Source organism: Lutra lutra, chromosome 17 (assembly GCF_902655055.1).
Source record: "Lutra lutra chromosome 17, mLutLut1.2, whole genome shotgun sequence".
In the NCBI taxonomy this organism is placed as follows: Eukaryota; Metazoa; Chordata; class Mammalia; order Carnivora; family Mustelidae; genus Lutra; species Lutra lutra.
The window spans coordinates 39,948,965-39,975,623 of NC_062294.1; the positions used below are offsets into that span (position 1 = coordinate 39,948,965).

At 50.4% G+C, this 26,659-nt stretch overlaps 1 protein-coding gene across 3 annotated transcripts in view; it reads right to left on the reverse strand.

The window, feature by feature from the left end:
• Positions 1-9,386, reverse strand: part of TSHZ3 (teashirt zinc finger homeobox 3) — a 72,569-nt gene extending 63,183 nt beyond the window's left edge. The window contains exons 1-2 of one of the 3 annotated variants that reach the window (XM_047711345.1): positions 9,242-9,386; positions 7,679-8,366 (exon numbers count right to left, since the gene is read on the reverse strand). Coding sequence is in view for 1 of the 3 variants with exons in the window: in XM_047711346.1 (XP_047567302.1) it covers positions 7,679-7,718 (40 nt within the window). In the remaining 2 variants the exon portion in view is untranslated. Of the gene's footprint in view, positions 1-7,678; positions 8,564-8,628; positions 8,755-9,241 lie in introns of those variants that run through there. The other 2 variants (XM_047711344.1, XM_047711346.1) reach the window with 2 other exon arrangements.
• Between the last annotated feature and the right edge of the window lie 17,273 nt (positions 9,387-26,659).

The window sequence follows — 26,659 nt, forward strand, 5'->3', positions numbered from 1 at the left end:
CTCTTACCTCGTTTCGTGGCCGTTTCCGGAGCGCTTACCTCTCTCCTCTACAGAAGAGAATGGTCACCTTTTCTAATTAGCCACATCTTTAAGGAAAAGGGCATTAAGATTCCTAGGCAACCAGCTTGGAGATCTCTCCAAGACAAGGCCCATCCCTTCCAATAAATGATTCTCCTTTGGAATATCAATGAACAAGGCTCCAATAAATGGTCACCTATGACCAAAACGAGTTAAAAATACTTGTCTATAAAGCAGACTTGACGAGAAGGAATTTTAGTAGTAGTGTTACAATAAGGTGTTTATATTTTTTATGTGCTTACCATATTACCTTTATTATGTGTAACATCAAAGTGATTATAGCAATTACATCTAACAGAATTAATTACAGAACTTCCTGTCATTCCAGGATACATAATGCATTAGAGGTAAGCCAAAGAAAGAAAGCATCTTGACTGTACTAACTATTGTTGGTATGTATTTCCCCCAGCAGCAAATGCCAAAGCAACGGCAGCTTGCAGGAAGAACAGGGTAATGGAAACTGAGAGGCTTAATAGGAAATGAGGTATATTTTCTTTAAGTTAAGTAACACCTTTGCCTAATAATATGTTGGTGCTATTGGACATATAAAATCAATTTCATTTTTTTAAGTGTAAATCTTTAAAAGGCGCTAGTTAATCCACCCAACCAATGTTACTACATAAAGGAGAAAGCACATGGGTGAAAGACTTACAAGTCTTTACGTATGCAAAATAAATTCACTCAAGGCTTCATTAATATTAATTTAAATTCAAAACCCATTTACATTAAATTGTTCATTAAAAATTGCCTATTTTATGCAACATGCATTTCTCAAAGAACTCAGAGGAAACTGAATACATAGGACTAGATTTAATGATGGGAATGGAAAAATCAAAAGTAAATGAATTTGAGTCATTTCACGTATATTACCAAACAGCGCTTTGCTCTCCATTAAGGACAGGTTCCACTTTGAGGAACAAACAAGCACTCAGAGTATTTTGCTTTCTGTCACTACAGACTTGTGGCCACGACCTTCTGGTCTACCAAAGACTAAGAAGAAAACAAGAAGCACTGGTGGGATGAAGAGGGTAGCCAAACCAAACCTGGACTTGGGAAGGGGCCAGGTACCACCTTCAGAATCCCAGCTGAATTCAAAAAGCATTGAGAGTTAGGCTTGCTTTTCAAAAAAATGGACATTAGCTAGCATTTGCCAGTGCCCCTCTTGGTTGAGAATGAATAGTTTCCCTCTCCCCTGAACTCCGCCCCCTGCAATGTTTTCTTCCCAAAGCAAGGGGACCAAGAATATGATGACAAGGAGTTGGTAAGTTCCTTGCTTTGGCGCCCTCCCCCTGAAGACAATCTGAACTTACACTGTTTCCCCAACAGCTGTTCTGGATGAAGAAAACACAGTCATAATTAATAACATGTGTCCTGACAGTATGAATTAATAATTTATCATTAAGCCCAAACAAATTGAAATTATTCTTCAAGAGCCACACCTTTGCACATCTGAGAAAACAAGGTAAGAAGATGATGGAAAAAGTCCAGGTAACGTGACCTTTAGAGAAATGCTCCCCCCCCACCACCAATACATCTCTTGGGCCACTCTTGTTGAAATATTAAAATAATTTACAGAATTGAAAGTAATTAAACCCAAGAATCTAAGTGCTGATCAAATCAAGTGTATGTGCTTGAAATGTCTTCTTTTTTAAATGGGGCTTATAAAATATTCAATATTTGGTCAAGGACACTATGTAATCTTTCTAATAAAGATTCCTAAACCTAGAGTATGACAGTTGTTCATGCAAGTGGTCGTAAGCAGATTAGACTCTATTACTGTCTCTCCCTTTTTTTTTTTAAATTTCCAAAAACGCATAGCATTATTCTGGTTACAAACAGTAAACTGAATTTTCACATCCACATCTAATATAATTGTTTACCAATGTTGAAAAATTAGAGAAAGCTACCAAGTCTATGTATCCGTTCCTTGCAATTCAGGTAAAAAAAATAAAAAAAATAAAAAACTAGAAGAAAAAAAAATATTCATAGCCATTGTTTAGTAGGATTTAAAAATTAATTTAATGACTAACTGCAAATACTGGAAACTAGAATTAATCTGTCTGGATTTTTTTTAAAGGCTTACAGACATTTAAATGCATGTATCGGGACACTTTATCAACCTAACATAAAATTGTCATCTTATCTTATTATATGACTATTTTATGCATGTGTCAAAGAATTTAAAAATGACTGCCTGTCTATTGAGTCTAATTACAACTGCACATTATCTGTCTAGATGTACCAGTCCATATCATTGTTACCAAATACAATATACTGTATTCACCTTTCATTTTTAACTTCAGACAGAGAAACCACAATTTGGAGCATAACTAAAACACACACACACACACACACACACACACACGCACGCACACGCATACACATGCTGCCGTGAACACCTGAGAGGGTCCGGGGTAAGTGATGGCACCGCTCTGGGCTGCCGTTTCTCTCCATGGGCTGTGGGAAAATGCTACAGGAGTGTTACAAGACAGCTTCTTTGAAAGAAAGGCCCATCGACCTAACTGGGCTGCACACCAACACAGAAGGGGGGCAGAGGGACACACACCCTACTTCTTTTTTATTTTTCTTTTCTTTCTTCCTTCTTTTATTTATTTACTTTATTTATTTATTTTTCTTACTACCGGACCAAAGCTATTTTTATATTTTTATATTTTGTCCAGTGATAGGCAGGAATAAGAAGAGGCCAGCAGAAAAGCCTCGCAATCTGCATTCAGAATAACTGTGACCTGCTCATGTCCCTGGATGAACATGGCTGTTGTACACCAGGACAGGGACTCTGCTCCCGTCCCTCCTGCTCCCCTGCCTGTGACCGCAGCCCTCACCCCAGCCTGGCTCTGTCACCACCAGGGTGGAAGGGGAAGCCCCCAGACCCAAAACAGTGCAGGAACTTTGCCCTCAAGAAGGTGATCCTTCTCCTTCCAGAAACCTCAGGAGTGGAGGTGGGGGTGGGGGGGCGTGGGGAGAGGAAGGAAGGTCTTTGATTCTGGGACCTCACCTGGGCTTTTCCCGGGCGTCCCCATGGCCCTGAGCAGTCACCTTTCATTCTAATCGCTTTACAAAACAATCTTTGGTAAAAAGAGGGAAAAGGCAGGCATGTGAGACAATTTGGGGAAGAGCTGCTGGTACGCAAGTTATTGACTATCGCTCGCTCATGAGCGCGCTCAAGGCAACGCCGAGAACAAAATGACAACATCCACCGCTCACAATCAACTGTGGCCCTGGAGAGCACTGAAGCCCTAACTGACAGTTGTCAAGATAATGGGGGGCACAGCAGCTGATTCTGGAAGATTCCCTCCCCTAGGTGGATGTCCAGGGGGATAGTCTTGCCTCCCACCCTCTTTGTTTTTCTCCTTCGTCTTCTTGATTTTCCTTTTTAAAAGGTGCATTGTTCCTCCCATGTTGTAGAAAAATTGGTGGGGGTTGGGGGGATGGGTCACAGAGCAGCCTGAACCAGTCATCTTGTCACCTTGCCACAGGGCAGAGTACCTGTCCAAAGGAGAAATGTGTGGCAAACTTGAGAGCAAATACATTCCCAGGGCTAACGCCGAAATGCCTTCCTGAAGGCTCCACGTGCCTCCGACAGAGAAGAGGAGCTGCCCCGTGTGTGGACGAGCCTTACCAAGGCCTGGACGGCCAGACATGGACAGCACCATGCCCCTACCCTTTAGGCAAGCCCACATCCACAGGCGCTGTGAACCACCCCCTGCCTTACCACCGCAAGCCCACCCTGCCCCCAGGGCCCCACGGTGATCTGGAACACCAACAGAACCTAAGGGGTTCCGAACACTTTTACAAAAATCAAGATGTTTAAAGGTTTCCCTCTTGATGTGACCACCCAAGAACTCCTTGTAAGAGTATTCTCTTTCAGTGACTAAGACTCGAAAGGTCAATGGCAAGTTGTTGTTCACTGAGGACTTTTTTTTTTTTTTGCAAGTTGAGGCAATTTTTTTTTAAAGATTTTAAAGTCCCTCTCCCCCAGAAAATGGATATGAATGGATAAAATGTTATCTGCTATGAGATACTGCTCTCGTTTTTTTTGTTTTTTGTTTTTTTCTGGGATCTTCAAAGAATACTTGTTTTAAAAAAAAATCACGCCCAGGTAAGAGTCCCATTTCGAGCAAGGGACAATGGTCATTTCGCCTGAAGGACACGGGCCTCTCCAATCCTCCTCTTCTGAGGCAAAAACATCTGGCCGGCAAAAAATGTATGGCCCTTTGGAATGACACGCCTGGAGGAAAGGACACTCCTGCCCAGGTTTCTCTTCGGCAGGTGAAGAAACGTCTCTCTCCCTTTGAGAACAGACAGGAAGCCATGCATAATTTCTATCACAAAAAAAAAAAAAAGAAGAAGAAGAAGAAGAAGAAGGAGGAGGAGGAAGGAAGGAAGGAAGGAAGGAAGGAAGGAAGGAAGGAAGGAAGAGAGAAAATCCTAAAGTACAGAAATACATCTTTTCAGGGATTCTTGGAGGCTGCTCTGGCCTTCTGGAGAGCAATGTTACATTTGGCCTAGATATGAAAACTGTATGCACCTGTGTGCTAGGTCTGCACTCTTCCAAGCTCTCAGCCCTTTGTGGTTGTTATTCTACCCCAGACCATTAAAAGGGCCCTAATTCCTATGACATGATTATCCAGGTACCAAAGCCCATTTGTCACCTGCAGCAGAAAATTGAGTTAATGCACAACTAAAGGCAGCCAGGACTGTGTAATATCAACTTGATTACATCAAACTAGCTGCAAACCTAATTCTGCTGGATGACACTGCGTCGAGCTTGTCATCTCCAATCATTAAAGCTGTCAGGAATCCATCAGGTTTACAGCTAATTAGGTGAACACTAATGAAGCTGGCAAAACAACTTTTCTTTTTTTATGGCTGAGCGGACCTTTCAGTTTGGAGGGGAAAAAAAAATTCTCGAGTATTCTCAAGGTTGCTGGGGACTGGATTTCCAGTTACCAATCAGCAGACATCTTTCTTTTTCCCACTCTCTATCAGTGCAAAGCAATCAATTTGTCATCACTCCCAGGATGCCACAAAAGCAGGCATGAACCTTATAACTTGCAGCTGTGAGAACTAAAAACAGGAGGTGGAAAAAAATGGGAAGTTTCTCCTGCACCCAAACCAACCAACAAACAAAAACCTCAGGCAGTTCACTTATTGGCCTGCGCATACTTAGCGATGGCCTAAATGTGGAACATTTTTTTTTTCTTTTGGTTTTTTTGTTTTGTTTTGTTTTTTTCATCTCTCCCCTCTTCTTAAATAAGTAGCCCTTCAGACATTCTCCACCCCCTCCTCACGCGTCCATTAGGCAGAGGCATTCTGATAAAGTAAATCCAAAACCAGGGTATGGGAAAGAAAGAAAGCACTCAGGCTGCCAACTTCTGATTGACCATTAAGCTATTGATGAATGTGCCTGTCAGGAGAGAGACAATTAAATCAAATATGAAACAAAGTCGTTTTGACGGGTCATTTTGATAGAGCAAAACCATTCTTCCATCTCCTATTAGCCGGGCAGTCAAGTTTTTATATAATGAATATTTCTTAACTGACCTGCGATTTCCTGGCTGGTTTTTTTAAAAGGTGCAAAAGGTTAGGGAACAGGTTGCTTTACAAAAATAAATAAATAAATAAAATCAACAGTACATTTCCTCCTTCGCTAACATTTTTAGCAGAAAGTTATCCTAGAAGAGTCTCAGATTGGCAAGGTGGAGGAGAAAAGATGAAGCAACCGTAGAGAGAGTTCTAAACTAAATGTAAAGATGTAATCACATATGGTTCATTTGATTGAGGCACACAGATACCTTAAAATGTGCATCCAAAAGGGAAAGAAAAAATGTAAAAGACTGGAAGAAGCCCAAGACACTCCTACTGCCCAACTTTGTGAAGGAGTCCTCCAAACTTTTGGAGTTTATTTTGGGTAGATAAGCTCATTGCTTGAGCTGGGAATTTAAAGGAGAAGGTGGAATGGGCAAGTAGCATCAGCCAGGAGGTGACCTGAGTGCCAGCACCCTCCCTAGAACCACCGCGGGGATTTTCAAACTTCCAAAATTTGGGCGACACTGAGACAGAGAGCAAAACCTGCAACGATATGTCCCCAAACCACGTCTGTTTTCTTCGAGGATTTTCTTAAGATACGAACAAGAGAGTACATTTTCTGGGAGAAGAAAGAGCGTTCCCTCTGCGTGACCCTGTGTAAGGAGACTCCAGTTCAGAGTGCAGCCAATGTGCGAGCTCCACAGCCAATGTCGGCTCACATGATGGCAATGACCATCACCGTCACCCCCACAGCTGCCACAGGCACTCGGGGGCAGCATGGGCACAACGTCTTCATCCAAGAAGGGAGTCAGGCAATGCCTTGACCCTGCCCTCTGCTCTCCCTTCTTCCACCAAAAGAGAAGAACAGAAAAGACAAGACATGAACCACCACTGAACCCTCCCGTTCAGGCTACAGGCAGCATCTGAACCTCTGTGCCTCTGAGTGTTACTCATATCAAAATACATCCCGTCCATATGTGGTCCTCTCAGCAATCCGTCCCAAATCCCCAAAGTTGCACTGACAGGGCCCTAGTGACGTCACAGAGCTTGGCCTCACCATTGCGAGTGATTTATTGATGTTTATTGGGAATGAATAGATCAAAGGCAGCAGCATGACGGGCGATCAATCAGTCATCAAATCAAGGGTGGCAAAGGGCCAGAAACCCTTCTTCCAGGCAACATGCCCCCAACTGACATTATTGCAAAATAATGTTATGTGTGTGGGTTTTGTTTTGTTTTCAATGATGCTTTTTCCAGAAAAGAGGGAAAAAAATCGGCTCAGTCTTAACAGGAGCTGACACTCCTGGCAAAAAAAAAAGGGGGGGGGGGGTTGAAAGTACAGAGACACGTCCCAGAACTAAGTGCTACGAGAAGATGAGGGTGGGGGAAGCAGTGGAAGGAGGGGGTGAGGGTAAGGGAAAACAAACACGGATACAGAGAACGCCAGCATCTAACATTGACTTGACAGTCATCTGACAATACCCAGACCCTGTGCGCTCTGGCTTCCACCGCTTGCCCGCGTTGGGCCCAATAAATGAAGAATCAATCGGATTAGCAGTAAGGTGGCCGAAGGGATCCGCTCGCTCACTCGCTGGCTCTCTTTCGCTCGGCAGACACCGGGCTGTCCCCCGCCGGCCGGCCGCGGGAGGACGCGGAAGGTGTCCCGGGGAACTCAGGTGACCCCGCCCGCCCCCCACAGAAAGAGACCGAAAAGGGCTCCTTCCCATCCCCTCCGCAGCCGTAGAGCTGAAGGGGCAGGGACCCAGCCCGGTTCAGTTGGCCCCGAGCGCGCGCGGCTCCCGAAGTGGGTGCGAGCCCGAGCAGGGCTAGCGCGGCGGGGCGTCCGGGGGGCGCCCGGGACGCGAGGCGGGCGCACGCACCCAGAGAGCAGAGCAGAGAGCGAGCCTGGCGCCCCGGAGTTACTCTGCGCGGGCAGAGAGAGAGGGGCGACGAGTGGGGCGAAGAGCCGGGTCGCCGCCGGCCGGAGGCGCACCGCGGCGAGAGGAAGAGGAGGAGGAGAAGAGGAGGAGGAAGGGGAAGCGGCTCGTACCTGCTGCGCGCCGGGGCGCCTGCTGCTTCCTCCTCGGCATGATGCTCCTCCGGCGACTGCCACTGCCGCCGCCGCCGCCGCCGCTGCCGGGCTGAGGAGAGGGAGGGAGGGGCGGCGGGCCCGCGGGGGGGCGAGGCGGGCCGGCTCTCAGCCTCCCCCCCGGAGAGCGGCCGCCCGCAGGATGCTGCTGCGCCCCGGCTCTCCGCGTCCCCCCCTCTCCGCGCTCCGCCGCGATCCCCGAACGTGCGGAGGGAAGAAGGAGGGCGGGCGAGGGAGGCGCGGGGAGGGAGGAGCGCGGGGGGAGGAGGAGGCAGAGGAGGAGGAGGTGGTGAAGGAGGAGGAGGAGGAGGACCGCGCTGCCGGCGGAATGGGAAGTTTGACAAATCGCTCCAGAGGCCCGAGGAAGAGGGGGCGGGGAGGAACGGCGGCCCTGCCCCCCCCCCGCCCCGTCCCCAGACGAGGTGCGCGGGGTTCGGGGCCGGGGGGCGGGGAGAGGGGGAGAAGGCGGGCAGAGGGGGTGGGAGGAGGAGCGCGGGAGCGGCCCTGGCCGGTCCTGCCCCGGCCCCCGCCCCCGGGCAGAGGGTCACGGCATCCGGGGGGGCGCTCAGCCGCCGCCGCGGCCCGGGGCTCAGCGGTCCAGTCTCCTGCCCGCGGCGCGGCTGGAGCGGCGGCGTCGGCAACAGGCAAGCTTAAAGGAAAAGGAGATGATCGTGTCACTCGCCCGCCCGCGGGGGCGCCGCGCCCCCGCTCCCCGCCCCGGGCCTGTCTAGGACCCCCGCCCCGTCCGGGGAGGGGGTGCCGCCCCTCCGCCCCCGCCCAGTGCGCGCACGCAGGGGCGCGGCGCCGGCCCGGCCCAGCTTGTCCCGGGGCGCTCGCTTACCCCCGCCCGCCCGGCTTCCCCACCCGGCCTCGCCCCCAGGCCGCCCCCCGCTGCCCCGCCCAAGCCGCACTCCTCTCCACCCGCCGCGTCCAAAGCCCCCAGCTCGCTCCCCGGGCCTGGGCCCGCGCCCCCCGGGGATGCCAGGGCCCGCGGGCGGGCGCCGGCGCCCTCGAGGGAGGAGGCGGGCGCGGGCCGGAGTGGGTGGGGGTTGCTCTCAGACCCCGCGCCACCCGGGCTCCTCCCCCGGGACCCGCCGCCGCCACTTCCCCCAATTTTTTTTTTCCCGGGCAAACTTTCCCGGGCCCGTCCCGGGGGTCGGTGTGGGAGGGGGTGCTTCCAAGTTTCCTCCTCTGCCTGGGAAGATCGCAGTCCCTCCACCCCCACCCCGCCCCTCGCCCCCAGGCGCCCGGCCGCGCCCCCACCCCTAGCACTGGAGGATCCGAGGGCGGGACGGGGGCGGGGGAAGGAACTCGGGCTCTCAAGCCCATCCCCCGTCCCGGGGCGCCCCCGAGAGGGGGCCACCGCGCCCAGCGCCCGGCTTGCCACCAGTACTGGGCGAAAAGAATTGATTATTGATTGGGTGATTGGGGTCGCTGAGGCGCCGAGCGGGCCGGACAGACGGGCCGCGGAGAGGAGGAGCTGGCGGGGCTGCGTCGGCGGCAGGGCGACGCGGGCTCACTTACTGGCGGCCGCGAGGGCGCGGGTGGGCCGGAGCTCATTGGGACGACCCCCGGGCGGCGGCGGCTGAACGGGAGCCGGAGCCGGAGCGGCGCGGGCGGCGGCGCATCGATGCGCTGCGGGCTCGATTGCGTCTCCCTGGGCCAGCTCTTGGGCCGGGAATGGGGCGGCCGCGGCGGGGCTGGCTCCGGGCGCTGCCGGGCGGCGGTGGGGGGGGTGTGGGGGCGGCCGCCAGGCCCACGGCCCCCGAGGTGGCGTCGCTCCTGGGCGCGCCGGTTGGGGCCCGGGGGCTCCCTTGGGCCCCGCGTCCGACAGTCCGGGAGAGGGCCAGAGCCCCGCGCCCTGGGACTGGCTGCCGGAGCGTTCCTGGAGCTGCAAACCCCGGCCTTCTTCCTTCCTTTTTTTCCTTCCTTCCTTCCTTCCTTTTTTTTTTTTTTTAAATGTTTCCTTTTCTTGTGTTTCTTTCCCCCTTTTCTTCTGCCCCCTCTCTGTATCTTTTTTTCTTTGTGATTGTTTATGTAAGTTTGTTTTAAAAGTTCACAGGCATGCTTTCTTTTCTTTTAGACCAGGAGACCGTGATCTCACCCAGACGGTAAGATCAAAAGTCTCCTCTCGCCCCCAGCCTGCGGGCTTGGGCTCGGTCCAGACGCCTCCTTGAATGCAGATGTGCCGCTGCAGTCCTCCCGGGCTATAAAGCCGCCTCCAGCGCCTTCGCGCGCGCAGGAGCGCTTGGAGTTGCGGGGTGCGGACCCCAGGCGGTTGCGGGGGAGTCGGAATCGGGCTGCTGCTGGGCTCCCGGGCTGGTCGAGTGTGTGGCTGACTCGGGGGCGGGGGCGCGGCGAGCAGTTGGTGCCTGCGGCCGCAGAGGCTAAAGCTACTGCCCCTCCAGGCCCGGGAGACGCGGCCGTGGGGCGTGAAACGCTTCTTGCGAACGAGGAAACGGTGAGTTGGCAGACGCCGCCCGCGGCCTCTCGGTTCTGGTCGCGGCGCTGGGAGCCTCTTGCCTGGAGGAGGGTAGGTGCCCTGCGAGGTCAGCTCCTGCCCGTCCCCCGCTCACCTTCCCAACGCGAAGCGCCCACTTAAGCGCGCCGGTAGTGATGGGTGCACAGCGCTGGGCGCTGCGCACGGAAGGCTGAGAGTTTCGCCCTGGCTTATGCTCCCCCTCCTCCTTTCCTTCCCAGCGCTGCTCTCCAAACCTCGTTCCCTCCGCCCCCTCCCCCTGCGGGCCGCGGCCTGAGCTCCTGTCTCCGAACCGCTCGCAGCCACCGCCCGATCGCTAGCTCGCCCTCCCCCGCTCAGGCGCCGCGCGCGGTGCGATCCGCCCTAACATCTGTCCGTCCAACCATTGGCGCATCCATCAGTGTCAATGAGCTGCACTTCGCAGCGACAGCCCGTCACGCGCAACACGGGCTATGCGGAGTGCATACTGCGACCGCGCTGCCTTGCCGGAACACTCAAACAGGGTTCTGGCCCGGCGTGGCACAGCCTGGAACCCTAATCTCTATGGTGTTCTTTTAACCATGCGCACCATCTTTAATACCAAGACCTCAAAACGGGACTAGTCTTGCAGGCTGTCCGTGGAATAGGACAGCTAGAGAGGGACACTGTCAACCTAGCCCTTGTAATTCCAAGTTCTCTTTGCCCCTTTTCTGTGGACTGGGTGTGGCATAGGAGAAAAGGAAAGGGAGACTTCCCAAATCAGCACCAAGCACAATAGGTACCTGAATGCAGGGCCTAAATACGCTTCAGCTGGGCCGAATCTGGGGCAGACCTTAGCCAGAAGGTATAAAGCTAAAACTTTGCCAGGCCCCACCTGGCTGCTGCCTGACACGGCCTGACAGTGAGGACCGAGAGAAGGGGAAGAAAACGCGAATCCCAGGCAAAAAAACGGGGACTCGATTTAGGGAGAAATGGTATCTGGATAGCAGCAAGTCTGTAATTAACATGCTATTTACGGAGGGAGAAAGGGCAGGGCCATATGTTGGAGAAGCCAGAGCGATGTGGGTACTTCCCAGCGCCATTCTCCAAGAATGCTGACCTCCGCTGTGGTTGCAAGTTCCCCTGCTTTTCTTCTTGCTTTCCCCACCCCTAGTTCCCCATCCCACTGTCCAGAGGACAAATATCTTCATGTATGTGCCTGATCAGTTTGGCCAGGCCAAAAGGTCTGTCTTGTCCTGCCCCTAAGAAGTTCAGGGGAAGGACGCACGGAGGACCTACTCCTTGGACATCTGCAGGGTGGCGGTCCCCGGCATTTTACCTGACTTTATTCCTACTGCAAATATTCCTATCCGGGTGTCTGGTGAGTTCTGCCCCCTCAAGAGTCGACTACAGGAGCGGGTCAAAACCTGGGCTTGTCTTCGTTCCCCGATTCACGAGTTAGAAGGGATGGATGAGCCGCTCTCCGGCGAGCGCCGGGAGCCAGGTCTGCGCGGCACCGGAGGAGGCCGGAGAGACGGCCGCAGCGGCGCACACAGGGGCTCCTTCCTATGGGTAGGAGGGACCACGCTCCAGGGTGCGGTCGAACCGCTTCCACGCTAGACTAGAGGGCGGAAAAGCTGGCGCCTGGCAGAGAAGCTAGAATTCTGCAGAAGGTTACACTACGTAGAAATCTTTCTACCCCACTCCGAGGAGTTGCAGATACCTCTGAAAAGCAGCAGCAGGCTTCCGCTTGCGCGCAGGCACCTGGTTAACTTAGCCCAGTGAGTCACGCAAAAAGTAACCCCCTAGGCCAGTTAGAAGCTCCCATTTTGGGGAGGTGCCGCTTTTCCGGAATTTTTTTTTTTAAGTCCCTGAAAACAAAAAAAGGACAAGTGGGCTGAGGAGCAGTGGAGGGACACATCGAAATGCCCAAAGGCAGGTGCTCATAGGAGAAACGGACAGCTCTCGCTGCGGCTAGGTGGCTCACCCCGCAGCAGGGTGGCCACGCTTGTGAGCCCAGAAAATTCCCAAGGGCCACGAAGACCATTCCAGAGCCCCAAGATTGCGACTTGGGCCCAGTGGTACCCTGCCCCTCCTCCCTGGCATTGCGATGAGCCCTAATCGGTGCAAATCCTCCCAAATACCAGTTCTTTAGGTCAAGGGTTAGAAATGTGACGCCAACCTTTTGAGCTCTGCGAGCTGCAGGCACTAGTCTTCCAGGCCTATCTGCGTGGGTCTGCCCCACCAGGAGAGCCTTCCTGAACTTGGCCAACCAGAGACCCACGGCGGGGGCTCGGGGGGAATCTGGGGAGTGGGAGAGTCAAACACAGGTGTGGCTGGGAACAAGGGTTCAGTGGAGGGGCAGGGAGCTGGCCCATAACATACTGCTGAAGACTAAGGAAGTAGGACTGGGGAAGCGGCAGTCCAAGGTTGTGTTCAAGGTGCAAATGAGGCCAGTGGGTGACAGTCTGCCTGACCCAAGGAAGGCCAAGGTATGTCCTCACTTGGGATGGCCACAGAGGGAAATGCTGCTGGAAAGAAGGCATCCTTGATGCTGCCAGTCCAGGGCGGATAGCCAGGGTAGGCCAAGGTCCCAGGAACTTAGGGGCCTAAACCCAGGCCACGAAGAGGGGTTCTCTGTGCCCTCAGGGCAGAACAGGCCCCCTGGAGGGACAAAGCATGCTGGGTGGAGTATGCAGGGAGCCTGCCCTCCCCACCTCCATTTCGTAGTGTGAATATATCAGGCCCGGTGGAGGGCCTTTGGGGAGCCCACTGACTGCCCAGTAATAACAAGAGAGTTAGTACCAAGTCCTCTTCCTACCTGTGCCCCCCCTGAAATGCTGGCCTCCGGCTGCCCCCTTACACACTTCCTCACACTACTGTCTGGGCTAGGCAAAGGAAAACCCCCGTGAGGCAGAGAAGCTGCCTGCCTCCACCTGCACACCTCAGCCAGGAACTGAGTCAAGGACCTCAGTCCCCTGCCTAAGCGCTAGAGACTTGGACCCTGGGGCTAGACCCTCGCCAGGCGGTAAATTGTTTGCTAAAAGGGCATTTACATAACAGCGAAGTTTGTTTCTCTTATTCCGGTAGCTTTGTTTTAACGAACCAGATGTTTTGTCTGTAAATTATCCTAAGAACTTTTACAGTTTTGACGTGAAATAAACCTTTGAAAATCGGAGCCGTAGATTAATACCACTTCTGTGGGGTCCTGAGGGAACTGCATCAGGCGTGCCTGGATGTGAGCTGGGGTTGAACTAGCAGGGGGGCAGATCAAGCTTCTAAGAAACTTAGGAGACCACTGTCTTGACCACAAGGTCAAGGATTGGTGTTGGGGCATGAAACACTCTCCGCCCCCAACACACACTGGGGTACACATTACCCTCCCGGGCTTTACTGCTTTGTAAATTTTTTGTAGCTGGAAGCACACTGGGCTGTTCCAATTTTCCCAACTATGCTCACTGCATCCCACCATTCCCAGGAGGACCACTGGACTCCAGGCCTGTGGCCTTTCCCTGCCAGGCATGATGTCCCTGGTCTTTTGGGGGGAGGGGCAGAGGAAGGGGGCCCCAGGCAGACCCTGAACTGCCAGCATGACTGGACCTTGAGAACTCTGGATGGAAACTGACCCAGCCAAGCCACTTAGGAAGTGGGGGGGGGGGGCAGGTCCCCCTCCTCAATGCCTCATTTTTATGGAATCAAAATTTCCAGGCAATTATAATTGTGTTAAAACAAAAAGAAAACTATATACCTAACAGGGAGGGAAGGAACACGGTTATCTGAGGGGAACCAGGTCTTCCTACCTACCCATCTCCTGGTTGGGTGATTCCTAGGGACCACTTTCTCCAGTTTCCTAAGATGGGCTAGGAATCACCCCCCTCCCCGCAGCCTGTCTGTGCTCCTGGTCTAGCATCTTCAGATTTGGAAAGTTCAATTAGGACCTCATTCCCCTTTCTTCTGTAAATTTTCAAGCTCAATCATCTACCGAACTTTCAAAAACTTTTCAGGAGACCTACGATTTAATAAAGAAAATGAGTGTTTGCATTTTGGTCTAAGGAGGACCTATACACATTAAGTCCACTTCAGAGGGAGCAATTACTGGCGAAATGCCCTTCGGTCCAATCTCTCCTGCCTACTTTGACTTGTGCGGGAATTTCCCGAATTACTCGCTGCGGAATGGTATGTTTTTTTTCCCACTCCGGATGAAATGGATTTTTGGAAACCATTTGGGCAGAGCTTAAAAAAACAGAAACAAAAAACTACCTTGGAGATGGGTGCAGGCGCGGTGGGGCTCACCCCTGGCTGGAAGGGACCAGTACTTTTCTGCTAGCTGGGAAATAGAAGTGCCCATCTCTTCCCCCGCCGTTGCAAGAGATGCCCGGCACGAGTCGTGTTTCTGAATCCATGCGTGGGCACCCCAGGGTGAGGCTGTGTTCGGGCTCCTATGTAGGAACCCTGGGAGGAGGAGGGGGTCTCAGATATCAAACCACCCGCTCTTCGCAGACCAGACAGCCTAGCTTTGCATGCCTGGTGACCTCATTAACTAGCCCGGGAATTTGCAAGAGGAGGAAGAATCTCGTTTCCTTTTCTCTTTCCCTAAATCGCTCTTCTTTTCTGTTATACACATTATGGTTTTGTGTTCCTCCCTGAATTTACAAACGGGAAAGACCGAGGGCAATTCTCAATGGGACAGGTACAAGAGAGCGGGGCACTGGGCTGGGTCTTCGTTCTTTCTCATTTTTTTTTTTTTTTTAATTTCTTGAAGCCTGGTGCTCATCACCGGTATATCCAGAATAGGAGAGCCAAAGTTCTTTGGGACAAGGTTGTCAGGAGGGTCAGATTCTTTGTATGCAGGTAGTTTCTGACCTCAGGCTCTGACAGCTCCAAGATTTTCCTCCTCTGTAGAGAAGCTCTGAATTCTTCCTTCTGTTTTCCTCTTTCTGACACTTCTCTTTTCCCCATCTCTTTCATCTTCTTTCTCCCCTCTTTCTCCTTTCTCCGGGTTGCTTTTTGTGTTTCCTCTTCTATCAGTCTCCTCCCCAACCCTCACAAGAATTCGCAAAAGTTCTCCATTTCGGGTCTATCAAGCGCTCACCCCAAAGAGTCCTCCTCTCTGTGGCAAGGCAGGGGCGGCCACCCGACGCACAGCTCACAAGGCGGCAAGGTAGTTTGTAGTCGCTGTAGCTTTTTAGGTGGGCGTGGGGGGAGGTCAGAAATAGGTTGGCACTTGATTTAAAATAAAAGAACATGTTAAAGAAGTTTCAAAGCTGCCAATAAAACCCCTTAAGTGGCTTGTGATTCAGTGCCTGGAGTTGCGACGATGGCATTGGTAAATGACTCCAATGCCCAAAGAAAAATATTACAAATGCCGCTGTCTCGGCCACCAATCGGGCGCCGCTCTCCTGCGCGGGCGGCGGCTCCTCTCCGGCGCGGAGGGCACCCACATTTGCATGATAAATTGACCAGACTGGCGGCAGCCAATGAAATATTCAAATTAGGCCGGGGGTAAGGGGTGGGGTCCCTGAGGCTCCCCTGGAGCCTGCCGCGGGAGCTCGCAGTACCACCTCTTCCTCAGCGCCCTCTAGAGGTGGGCTGTCGGGGGCGGTGGCTCCAGCCCCAGGCAGGATGAGTAGGGACAGGGAGGTGGTGGATTCAGGTTGCTCTCAGGGCTGCCCTCCTGGACTAGGTGCGCTGTGGTCCCCTCGCGCGTCTTACACTTGGATGACTTGGATGTGTTGGTGGATTGCAGGGGCGGGTGGTGACCTCTGAAGAAGGGGTTCAAGAAGAGCTCTAGCCCCTTCACCCTAACCCCCCTTTCCTAGGTTCTCCTAACCTAGCTGAAGTTAAAAGAGCATGGTTGCTCCATGGACATAGTTTCGAGACAAGACCCTTGCCCACCCAAGTCAATGATACCTTCCCCAAAGACCTGCAATACTGAAATTCTGGAGCGTGCAAAACCAGCTCGCCCTGAACAGAGAACTGTTTGCCCACGGAGACCCCAAAGTCCAGGGTGCTGGGCACTAGGACTAGGTTGGGACACCCCAGAGCCTGTACCCCGCCTGGGGCTGGGCCACAGACCTTAGTTAGGTTGTGGGTAGCCCGCTCCTGGGAAAAGCAGGCAGTGTTAGTATGCTGACAGTGGCAGGCTGGGCTCCTCCCCCGGGGAAAACATGTCCTGGAGAAAGTGCCCAGACCTCCAGGCTGAGTATCCTATGAATGTGCAAAGGCATGCCAGGAGGAAGGTGTGCACAGGCTGCAGATGCCCAGCATGGAGGGGTGTGGAAATCAGTGTGTGTTCAAGTGAACAGACAAAGGATGGGATCTGTCACTGTGCTGACCTGTGGGTGTGCAGGAAAACAGGACTCCACAGGACTGAGGCAAGCTGCCCTCCTGGCCTGGCTCCTCCTTGTGGCTCCAGACTTAGCAGGGGGCTTTGCACAGAATACTGGGTTGGCTTGTGCCAAGGATCAAGGGATATCTCTTGTACCCTGAGCATCTCTCCCCTCCTCCCAACCCCATAGCCCATCCTGTGCCAAGTACCCTGGGGCCTGGCACCCCACCCCAGCAGCCTTATTTTTAAAGTTCAGAGTTTTTGGATATTCAATTGTCTTTCTCGGTGCTGGCCTGGCGAGAATGTTGTTCTTTTTCCATCTTAACAGGACTTAGACTAGGGTCCCTGCCAAAAACTGCTCCAGAGGGTGGTGCTTGATCTCCATCCACCCTTCCTTCTAGCCAAAAGATGGTCAGGCTGAAGGGAAGTCTGAGTTCCTGCCCAAAGAGCCTTCTAGCTACCTGTCTAGGAGACACCGAGCTCAGACGGTCATCTGCAGGGGGCAAGCGGCGAAAGGGATGAAGCAGGAGGTGGGGGCAGGTAGTGTTCTCAGAGCCTGGCAGAAGGCTGTCCAGCTAACATTTGTAAATGCACACAGAAAAAAAAAAAAAATAGCTACTGAATACAATTTGAGAGACACCAGATTTTGACTTTTGATCACCTTAAAGGTGTTACAAACACTTTCAAAATATATTGCCCAAATAGGGAAATTGAATGGTAAAGAAGCCTTTTGCATCATTTAAGGTTTTTTTTAGGAATGTTTTTGCTAAAGAGAAGGTGTTTGCTGGGACTACACTAGAGAACAGCTGGTGGTGGTCTAGGTTCAGGTATAAAAAGGGCATCCCTGCTTCCAAGAGAACCCTCAGTCCCAGCCCATTTGAATGCCTGGGGATAAGTTTCCTACTGGGAGAAAGCCTGTGGCCCCTGAGGCAGTGAGGGCAGGCTCAGGAAGGGAGGGGGCCCTCCCAGAGGTCTGGCTTACCTTGCAGGACAAAGAGCCCCCTGCCCCCATGAGCCCACAAGCCCTCCTTACTCCTCCTCACGCCTCACCTGTAGGCCAGGACCAATGAGACTTGAAAATGGGCCAGCGTCATTCTCCAACAGTGAAATTTGTCAAGGAGACACTCCTGTCTCAAATGTCCAGAAATGCAAGCTGCTCCCTCTCGAGGATGGCACTATCTAGGGCACGTCGTTGAGAGTCAAGAAGGTAGACAGTAAAGCTGAGAAATTAGAGAGCTGGCTCTCCAGCCCAGCACCTTGCCCTACCTGAACCAGACAAGGCACAAGGAATGAGGGAGCAGACTGGAAGGAATGAGGGAGAGCAACTAAATGGTGTGTCTTAGGAGAGAACTAACCGCCGGCAGCATAGAAGGGTCAAACACACGGTGCTGAGTATGACGTGGGTGTGCACATATCCTTGACAGGCGAATGTGACTTCTGACCGTGTGATGCAGGGCCGGAGCTCATGACCCAGACAGATCGCTCCCCTCCCACCCCTCATTCAGCCTTGTCTCTTTCAGTTCTCTCCATCTTAAGCACCGAGTAGGGACTCAGGGAGGAAAAATCCAATTAAAGTTGGAGATGCCCTTTGAAATCTTTGCCTCTTTGTGTACATACTGGGAGCTTTTGGGGTCAGACAGGGGTTTGAAGGAGGAGCAGCATTCCTAGCTGTGTGTGCCCATGGGCAAGTCACAGTAGAGCCCACCGCCCGGGTGCTAGTGAGGCTCATGTGGGCTGAGGCATGTGGGTGCCTCGGTGAAGAGCTCAGCACAAGGTAGCTGGGCAATAAATGGGGGCCCCTCCTCCAGCCACTGTGAGAAGAGTAGCCACAGGGTCAGACCTCTCTGTAGACAGGCTTAGAAGTGGGGTTATGTTGGATGCACCCCAGATGCAAGCAGGTGCTCGGACTGGGGCAAAAAGGAAGGAAGAGGGGAGATGCTGGAGGCATAGTGGTGCCCAGGCCTCCTGACTTCCTGGGAAGAGTGAGCATTCGAAGGGGCGAATAAGGCGGATCCCTCCAGGTTTTTCCGGGAGCTAATTAAAGGAAGGAGCATGGTGAAGAGCCTCACTGATATTTCTATTTTCCCTGTTAGTAGTGACTGGAATGTGAGCCATTCAGGTCAGATGGAAAATAGAAGCCTGGAAAATCTGACACTCATTGATTTGCTCTCTGCCATCGCTACTCGCGAGAGGAAGAAATGTGACTTCAAAATTGCAATTAGGAACCAGCCCGCTAAGGGTTCCTTGAGTGAGCTCCCGTGCTTTGCAGATCACAGGACTGCCTCTTCTCATTTCCTGAGGAAGTAGGTTCATTCATAGTTTTCAATGAAGCAGGCAAGGCAAATATGTCATGCCCCCTCTCCCCCCAATAGTGCTCATACCTGCTGGTCTGGCGCCTTCCTCTCCTTTTGGTCAGGTCTTTGAAAGCATGGCAATTTTCCCAATGTTTTAAAAGTATTAACTTCCTTTCAAACATTCTTTAACCTTTAATGTTTTGTAACTTGATGAAAAGGTCATTTTGTTCTGAAAATGCAGCTGTTCCATAATTGTTCAGCTATCAGAGTGAATTCCATCCAAATCCCGAATTCTTTAATGGGATCCAAACCAGCACGCACACGCCTGTGCACACATACACACACACTCACAGCAAAACATAGATTAGTACTTTCCAATAGACTTCTATATACATGAATATATATTTTTGCTAAATATTTGTGTCTGTACACACACGTATACTCATAGGGACTTGGAATAGGGTTACTATATTTCCCCCCTTCTGTATGTGGGATCCGTTCCAGGACCCCCGGTGGATGTCTGAAACTGAATGCTAACAAACCCTGTATATCCTATGACTTTTCCCATCCATATACACTCATGATGAAGTTTAATTTGTCAGTTAGGTATGAGTAAGAGATTAATGGCAATAACTAATAATAAAATAGAACAATTCTAACAGTATACGGTCATACAAGTTATGTGAGTGTGGTCTCTCTCTCTGAGTATCTGATTGTGCTGTACTCACCCTTCTTCTGATGATGATGTGAGATGATAAAATGCCCCCATGATGACATGAAGTGAGCTCAGCGATGTGGGCACTGTGACATAGCGTTAGTGACGATGGGCCTCCTGTCCCTACATCAGCAGGATCATCTGCTTCTGGAACACGGCTGACCGCGAATAACAGACCACACAGACAGCAAAACCGCAGATAAGAGGACTTCTATATTTCTAGCATTTTCACAGAATGACTTCTCTGCAGGAAAGCCTCTATAAAACTTAGTTTTCTGGAATGCACAGGTGTGCTAACCATTCAATACTAATCATCTATTATGCACGGCACTAGTTACTGATTTCTTAAAAAAGACTTAGTCAATGTCTAATTTAACAATTCATTGCTGTCCCTGCAATAAATGCCCCTTGAGGCCTAGAAGAATTGAGATGTGTTTCCGTCTGTGCCCTTACTCAGTGTCAGCTCCCCGGTGGTCCCGGGCTCTGGTAGCGGTCCTCTGCCTCATCTCTCTTTCTAATTTGACGCATTCTTAGAAACAGACTTCTGAGCCTGTTGGATTTACATTTAAAATGGAGTTAATAGACTCAAATAAGACCCAGAAAGTATTTTCTGCAAAGAAACTGCATGGTTTATGCCCGGACCCCACAGCGTCTATTTTCCTGTCTTGAGAGGTATTGGGCGTGGCCTCCTGCACTTCCGGTTCTGATGGTTGAATTTCTAAGACGAAAGTCCTCCAGGTAAATCAGAAGCCGTTGGGTAGAACAGCGCACCTTACATCTATGCAGATTGGCATAAGAAACAGATCTGATCTGAAGTGTAGTGAATCAGTAAGAGCCCTCTGTAAGGTTAATGCTCATATTAAACTTAAGAAAGGAGATTGATACTTGACAAAGAATACAATGTTTCCTTAAAAGCAAATACTTCTAAAAGGCCTCTGTCTGGGATAAATGGTAATGAAGTACCACAAAGCTGAGGTCCGTCTAGATAGTCTCTCTTTGGGGCCAGTCCTTCAGAATTCCTCACTTAGAATCACTCATTCCATAGTTAATGGCACCAGACTGGTTTCTGGCATTTCTCTAGAATCTGATTTTTTTTTCACTCCTTATATTTCTGTGTGTGAGATGCGTTACAAATGTAGAACATGTAAATCACCTGTATGGTATAAGTAATATTATAAAACCAACAATTGGGTAACCACAACTCTATCACCAGAGCCCCCCCCCCACCACAACACCTTCCAATGAGAACCCTCTTTCCTGGAGGCCACTACCATGTTGACTTTTACCCCTTTATGGCCTTGCTTTGTGGTTTCAGCACACAGGGGCTCATCGCTGTGCATATTTTCCAGCTTGACACAAGCAAAGTCGTATTGCACGAGTTATTTTGTGTCTTTTCTTTCGCTCAGCATGCCATCTGTGAGACGTAACTTGTGGATTGATGCCCTTGGTCATTTTCAAAGCTGTGGACCGCAACTATATTGTCATATAGTATTTTTGTTCCTGTTTTTTCTTTTTTTTTTCCCCCAGTTGTCCAGCTCTTATGAAAAACGCCACCGTGACCACACTTACTCATGTGTTGTGCGCACATGTGAAAGACCCCGTTTGGGACACATTTATGTGAAGTGGCATTGTTCCGTCGTCCGGCACGTAGACCTACAACCCCCGAGTGTTCTCCAAAGAGATGATGTCACTTTTCACTCCCAGAAGCTATTTTTAAGTCTTTCCATTGTTCTACCTCCTTGTCAGCCTATGATAGTATAAGCTATTTTCTCCCCCTCATTTTTCATGCTTCCTAATCTAGGGGTTGTGGTTGCTGTTCCCTACCTTGTGGTTAGCTTGCATTCCCACGAATGCTAAGGAGATCGAGCACTGGTGGGTATGTGTGTGGTCACTTGGATGTCCTTTTCCTGAGGGCCCTGTCCAAGTCCTTTTCCCGTTTTCTGTTGGAGGTGCATGTCCTCTTGTTCCAAGTGGCTTTGGAACCTGAGATGTTTTGAGGAGATCCCTAAGCGCGCTTCTGAGGATGCTTTAGTCGGCAAGGGATACAGCCCCTGACTCACACTGGCTTAAGGAAATTGTCTAGTGGTGGATCCTGGCAGATTATACAAACAGAAACCCAGTTTGCTCTGCCCTCTGAACCCTTAGCTCCGTGTTTTCAGCGTCAGCTCGTCCCCAGTGGTCTCGTGATTCCAAGAAGGCCTCCAATAGTAAGTGGAAATGCTTGCTTCTTAGTCCACATCCAACAGAAACGAGAATCAGAAACTTATCACTGATCCGGAGGAGCTCCATCCTTCCCTTCAGTTTCAGGGCCCCATTCTGTGGACCAGTCGTGATCACCAGGGAATGCAAAGCCTTGATTGGGTTAATGAGCATCCTTTGCAGGAGAAAATGAAAAAAGATGGGGGGAGGATCAGCTTCAAAAGGCCAGCACATTGACCGCCAAGACTGCTGAACTAAACTCTAAAACTTATTTTTTTAATTTTTGTAGAGTAAAATTTGCTCTTTTGGTATATAGGTCTCTGAGTTTTTTGTTTTTCTCTTTTCATTTTTTTTTAATGTTATGTTAGTCACCATACCCCACATCATTAGTTTTTGATGTAGTGTTCCATGATTCATTATTTGCATATAACACCCTGTGCTCATTACAACACATGTCCTCCTTAATATCCTTCACCGGGCCACCCCATCCCCCCACCCTCACCCCTCTGAAACCCTCATATTGTTTCCCGGAGTTCATAATCTCTTATGGTTCGTCTCCCCCTCTGATTTCCCCCCTTCAGTTTTCCCTTTCTTCTTCTAATGTCGTTGAGTTTTGACAGATTTCTAGAGTCACAGAACCACCACAACTAATGTTTGAGATACCTCCATCACCCCAAAACACGACCTTGCTGCTTTTTTGTAGTCCGAGGGTCCTCTTGCCCTTCACTTCCACATCCCCCACACCCAGAAGCACTGATCTGTTCTTCCTCCCTATAGTTTTGCCTTTTCCAAAATGTGATCTAAGTGGAATTACACAGGATGTCACCTTCTCGGTCTGCCTTCTTTCACTTAATGTAATGTATCTGAGGTTGATTGACCTGTGTGTGGATTGAATCCATATTCTGTATGCAGGTCCCACAGTCTACCCACGCACTGCCGAAACACAACTGGGTTGTTTCTAGTTTAGGGGTGATAATGAAGAAAGCTGTCAGAAACACAGGCACGCAGGTTTTGCCTCAACATAAGTTTTCATTTCTCCTGGGTCTCAACACCCAGAAGTGGGATCGCCGGGTGCTGGGTCATATGTTAAGAGTATGTTTAACTTTAGAAGAAGCTGTCAAACTGTTTTCCAAAGTGACCTTATCATTTTGCATCCCCACCAGCAAGGAATGAGAGCTCTGTCACTTCTAAAGAGGTCTTAATGGGTGTGGAAGTGTTTCACAGGGAGCCGGGGCGCTGCAGGAGCAGGGACGTGGGGGGGATTCAGAAATGATACTTTGAAACTCTCAACTCCTGGGGGGCTCCTCGTGCATCCTGCCGCGTGCAGACAGGACATTTCAATTTCCAGGGCGTTTGCTTCTCCGAAGGGAGACAGGGAAGCATCCTTCTACCCATCTTACAAATGAGCACAAAGCGTGGCCCCTCTCTCAGTTAGCCAGCCTGGCTTTATCTACTGCCATCAGGAGCAAGATTCCATGGCTTCTGGTTTTATTCCAAAACCTACAAAGCAAAATGAAGTACGCGCATTTGGAGCACTGTGGTGTTGTGTGGCAAGAACTAGGCAAAGGAGTCCATCCAAACGTGTAATCAGAATGTCAGAGTGGAGGACAGGAGCAACTCTCACTTCAGATGTGAGCACCTATCCCTTATCCTGTCCTAGAAGCATGGGACTCTGGAATCCACCTCCCAGATGCAGGGCAGGGTCCCACCAAAGGGGAGCTGGGACAGGCTTATCCACTAAGGTCGCTATGTGCTCAGGAGCAGGGATGAGGTTAACCTGCTCATATGCTAGCCCCTGCTTACATCCCCCACACCTCCTTTTCTTTCATCTGAGTGCCCATTTCTGAGGCACCTTCACATTTCAAACGTCCTGAGAATATGTTTAATTAGAACTTGGCCATACAGCCTTTTAAAATAAAACAGAAGGGACCAGCTAATTATATCGCTCAGCATTCTGTGGCAAACATATATTTTTTTTAATAAAACACTTTCCTAACCAGAGTAATCCCTAGAGATGCAAATCCTCATTTATAAGAAGTTTCCCAAAGGGAGTTAAAGAGAAGATGCCCTTATAAAGAAAAGAGACAAAGAGAGTGGGGAAGTGTCTTCAAAGAGCTTTTAAAAGATACACTCATTCTGAGGTTGAAGGGGAGCTATTTTAAAGATGCAGATTTTTATTTCAAATGTCTCATGATTCTTCCCTGTATTTTTGATAATTTATATCCCTTTCTCCCCTTTGGATTATTACCACAAATTCCCATGTTTCTCATTCTGGTCTTTTTCCTAAGTACAGTATTTAAATAAATGAGTGATTTTCTCAAAATGCACTTTATCTCCTGCTGCTTCTCCCCTCCTCTTTCTCTGTGACTAACCTTACCCTGACCAATCCTGCAGGCGTCCCAGTGTTGTGCAGAGTGTGGGGCAGGGGGTGGCGTCCTTTCCCGCAGTCTCTGCCACTCAGGAGGGGAGGGAAGGACTTAGCCTCTCTGGCAGTGAGTCTCTGGAAGTGGTGGCCGGAGAGACATTTGCACTCACAAGACTGACAGCCCCCATGCATTATAGCGATAATACTATAGCTAATGTGCGCTCGGGGGTTACTGCACACCTGGCAACAGGCCAAGAAGTATAGGTATCTTATCTCATTTAATCCAACCAATGCTGAATGAAATGCAGGTGTTCTCACCCCATTTTGCAGATAGGGGGTGGTGAGACCAGGAGAGGTAAGGAACATGCTAAGAACCTCATGGCCATTTGAAGGGGTAGAGCTTGAACTTGAACTCAGGTCTGTAGGCCCCAGTGCTCAGCCCCTTCCCCTCCATGTGCAAAGCTCCGGGACGCCGCACCTTCTAGAATGTGCTCGATGCCTCTGTTCTCGGTACACTCTGTGGCACGGGCCCTGCATTTCCCATTGAGTGCTGCATCAGATTAGAGTCCTGGTGGAAGAGACAAAGTGCCCTCAAACTAGGGTTGGGCAGGAGGATCTCCCAAAGAGACTGTTGGCCAAGGTGAAGGAAAAGGTGAGCAGGGCACAGGAGAAGAGTCACAGAACTGGTGGCAGTAACCCCCAGGTCTGCAGGGCAGGGGATCGCATCTGGGGTCTGGAGGACAGATGGAGTGTGGCCAGGGGCATCTTTAGAGCCATGACCTTCAGAAGACATACAGGGAAGTGATCCGGGGATGGTGCCCTTGGACAACCCTGTCTCCTCATCCTTCGCTTTCCCACCAGGACTGCCCTTTGGACAAACCTATCAGAAGGTAATCGGCAAAGGTCATGCAGCCATCCAGGCTGGCTGTCCAGGCTGGTCTCCCCAACATAGCTCAGGGGAATCAGCCCAGTGCAAGCGCTCCTGCAAAGCCCCCCTGGGCGCTGGCTCTGTGCTGGGAGGGAGGACAGGGAGGCAGCCGGGGCCTCCAGGTGGGATCTTAGGAGGAGGCTTTGATTGGGCTGAGACTCTGACGCACCGGGTTCAAGAAACCTCAGCATGAAGGATGCACTTTCACGGAGAAGGTTTGCCGTTTGCCTTGTCACTGTGCCTGCCTTGGAGGGACAGGCAGAAATGGACGTGCCTCTCCATCCACAGCCATTCACAACACTCAGACCAACTCCTGAGGCTGGTCCTTTTGACTCGAGACATAATATGTGAAATTCTTTTCTATCAAAAGCTTATTAAATAAAATTTAGTTGGAAAAAAATGGAAAGAAAAAGAGAGAAAAATGGGAATTTATCATCTCATTCTCCAAAGACAGCAACCATTAATGGTTGGGTAGACCCCCTCCACTTGCTTTCCTTGAAGCTTTTCCTCCCGACTTACAGTAATATTGCTTAAGCAGTTTTGACTTACGCCTTTTTGACTGAGTGCTGTCACGGCCCCTCTGCCAGGTTATAAGCTCATTTGGGGTAAACAGAGGTTTTGGTGGCTGCGTAATATTCCCTTTGTAGGCATGGAACAGAATTCAGAATACCATTCTTACACTACTTAGGTGTTGGGGCTCTTCCCTATTTTTCATTCATATTATAAATGCTATAAGTAACAACTTCGTGTATAGAGAATTTTTTTTTCACATTTCAGATGATTTCTTCAGCATGACTCCCCCCTGCCAAGAATAAAACTACCAAATCAAAGGTATAAGCCTCTATTTAGGCAGGGAAGTACCTAAAACAATGCGTACAAAACAGAACTCCTTTAGCCAGTTGGGTGATGAGCACTCAGGCGAAGGCTCTTGACCCCTGAATTACTCCAAGGACTTCCGTCTGGAATAGCGCTAGTGTATAGAGCAGGCCATACAGGCAATTCTGAATTGTGTTGTAGCCCCATTTTTTTTTTAAAGATTTTATTTATTTATTTGACAGAGAGAGAGAGAGCACAAGTAGGCAGAGCAGCAGGCAGAGGGAGAAGGAGAAGCAGGCTCTCTGCTGAGCAGGGAGTCCAATGCAGGGCTCGATCCCAGGACCCCGGGATCATGACCTGAGCCAAAGGCAGATGCCTAACAACTGAGCCACCCAGGCACCCCTGTTGTAGCCCCATTTAAGAAAAAGCAAAAGAAACAGGTGAAATTAGTTTCCATAATACATTTTATTTAACCAATTATGTCTAAAAAGTATTATTTCAGCACTGGAATCCATATGAACGTTATTCATGTTATTTTACATTTTTTCACATAAACCTTTGAAATCCGGTATGTGTTTTACATGTATGACACATCGCATTTCAGACCAGTCACGGTATAAGCACACGATAGGCTCCCAAGGCGGCAAAGAGCTACCTAATTGGGACCATGGGTCTAGAGCAAGGAATCTACCGGAGATATCTATCATGTTGGCATCTTTACTGTGGGCCCAATCCAGCAAGCTCTTACTGCCTCCCTTAACCTCTTTACTGGACCTTGGGAGGAAGCATAGATCAGGTGATCAGGTATAAGAGGACTTCCACACCTGGACATTTGTTACCTGTTGTCCTCGTTCCTTCCT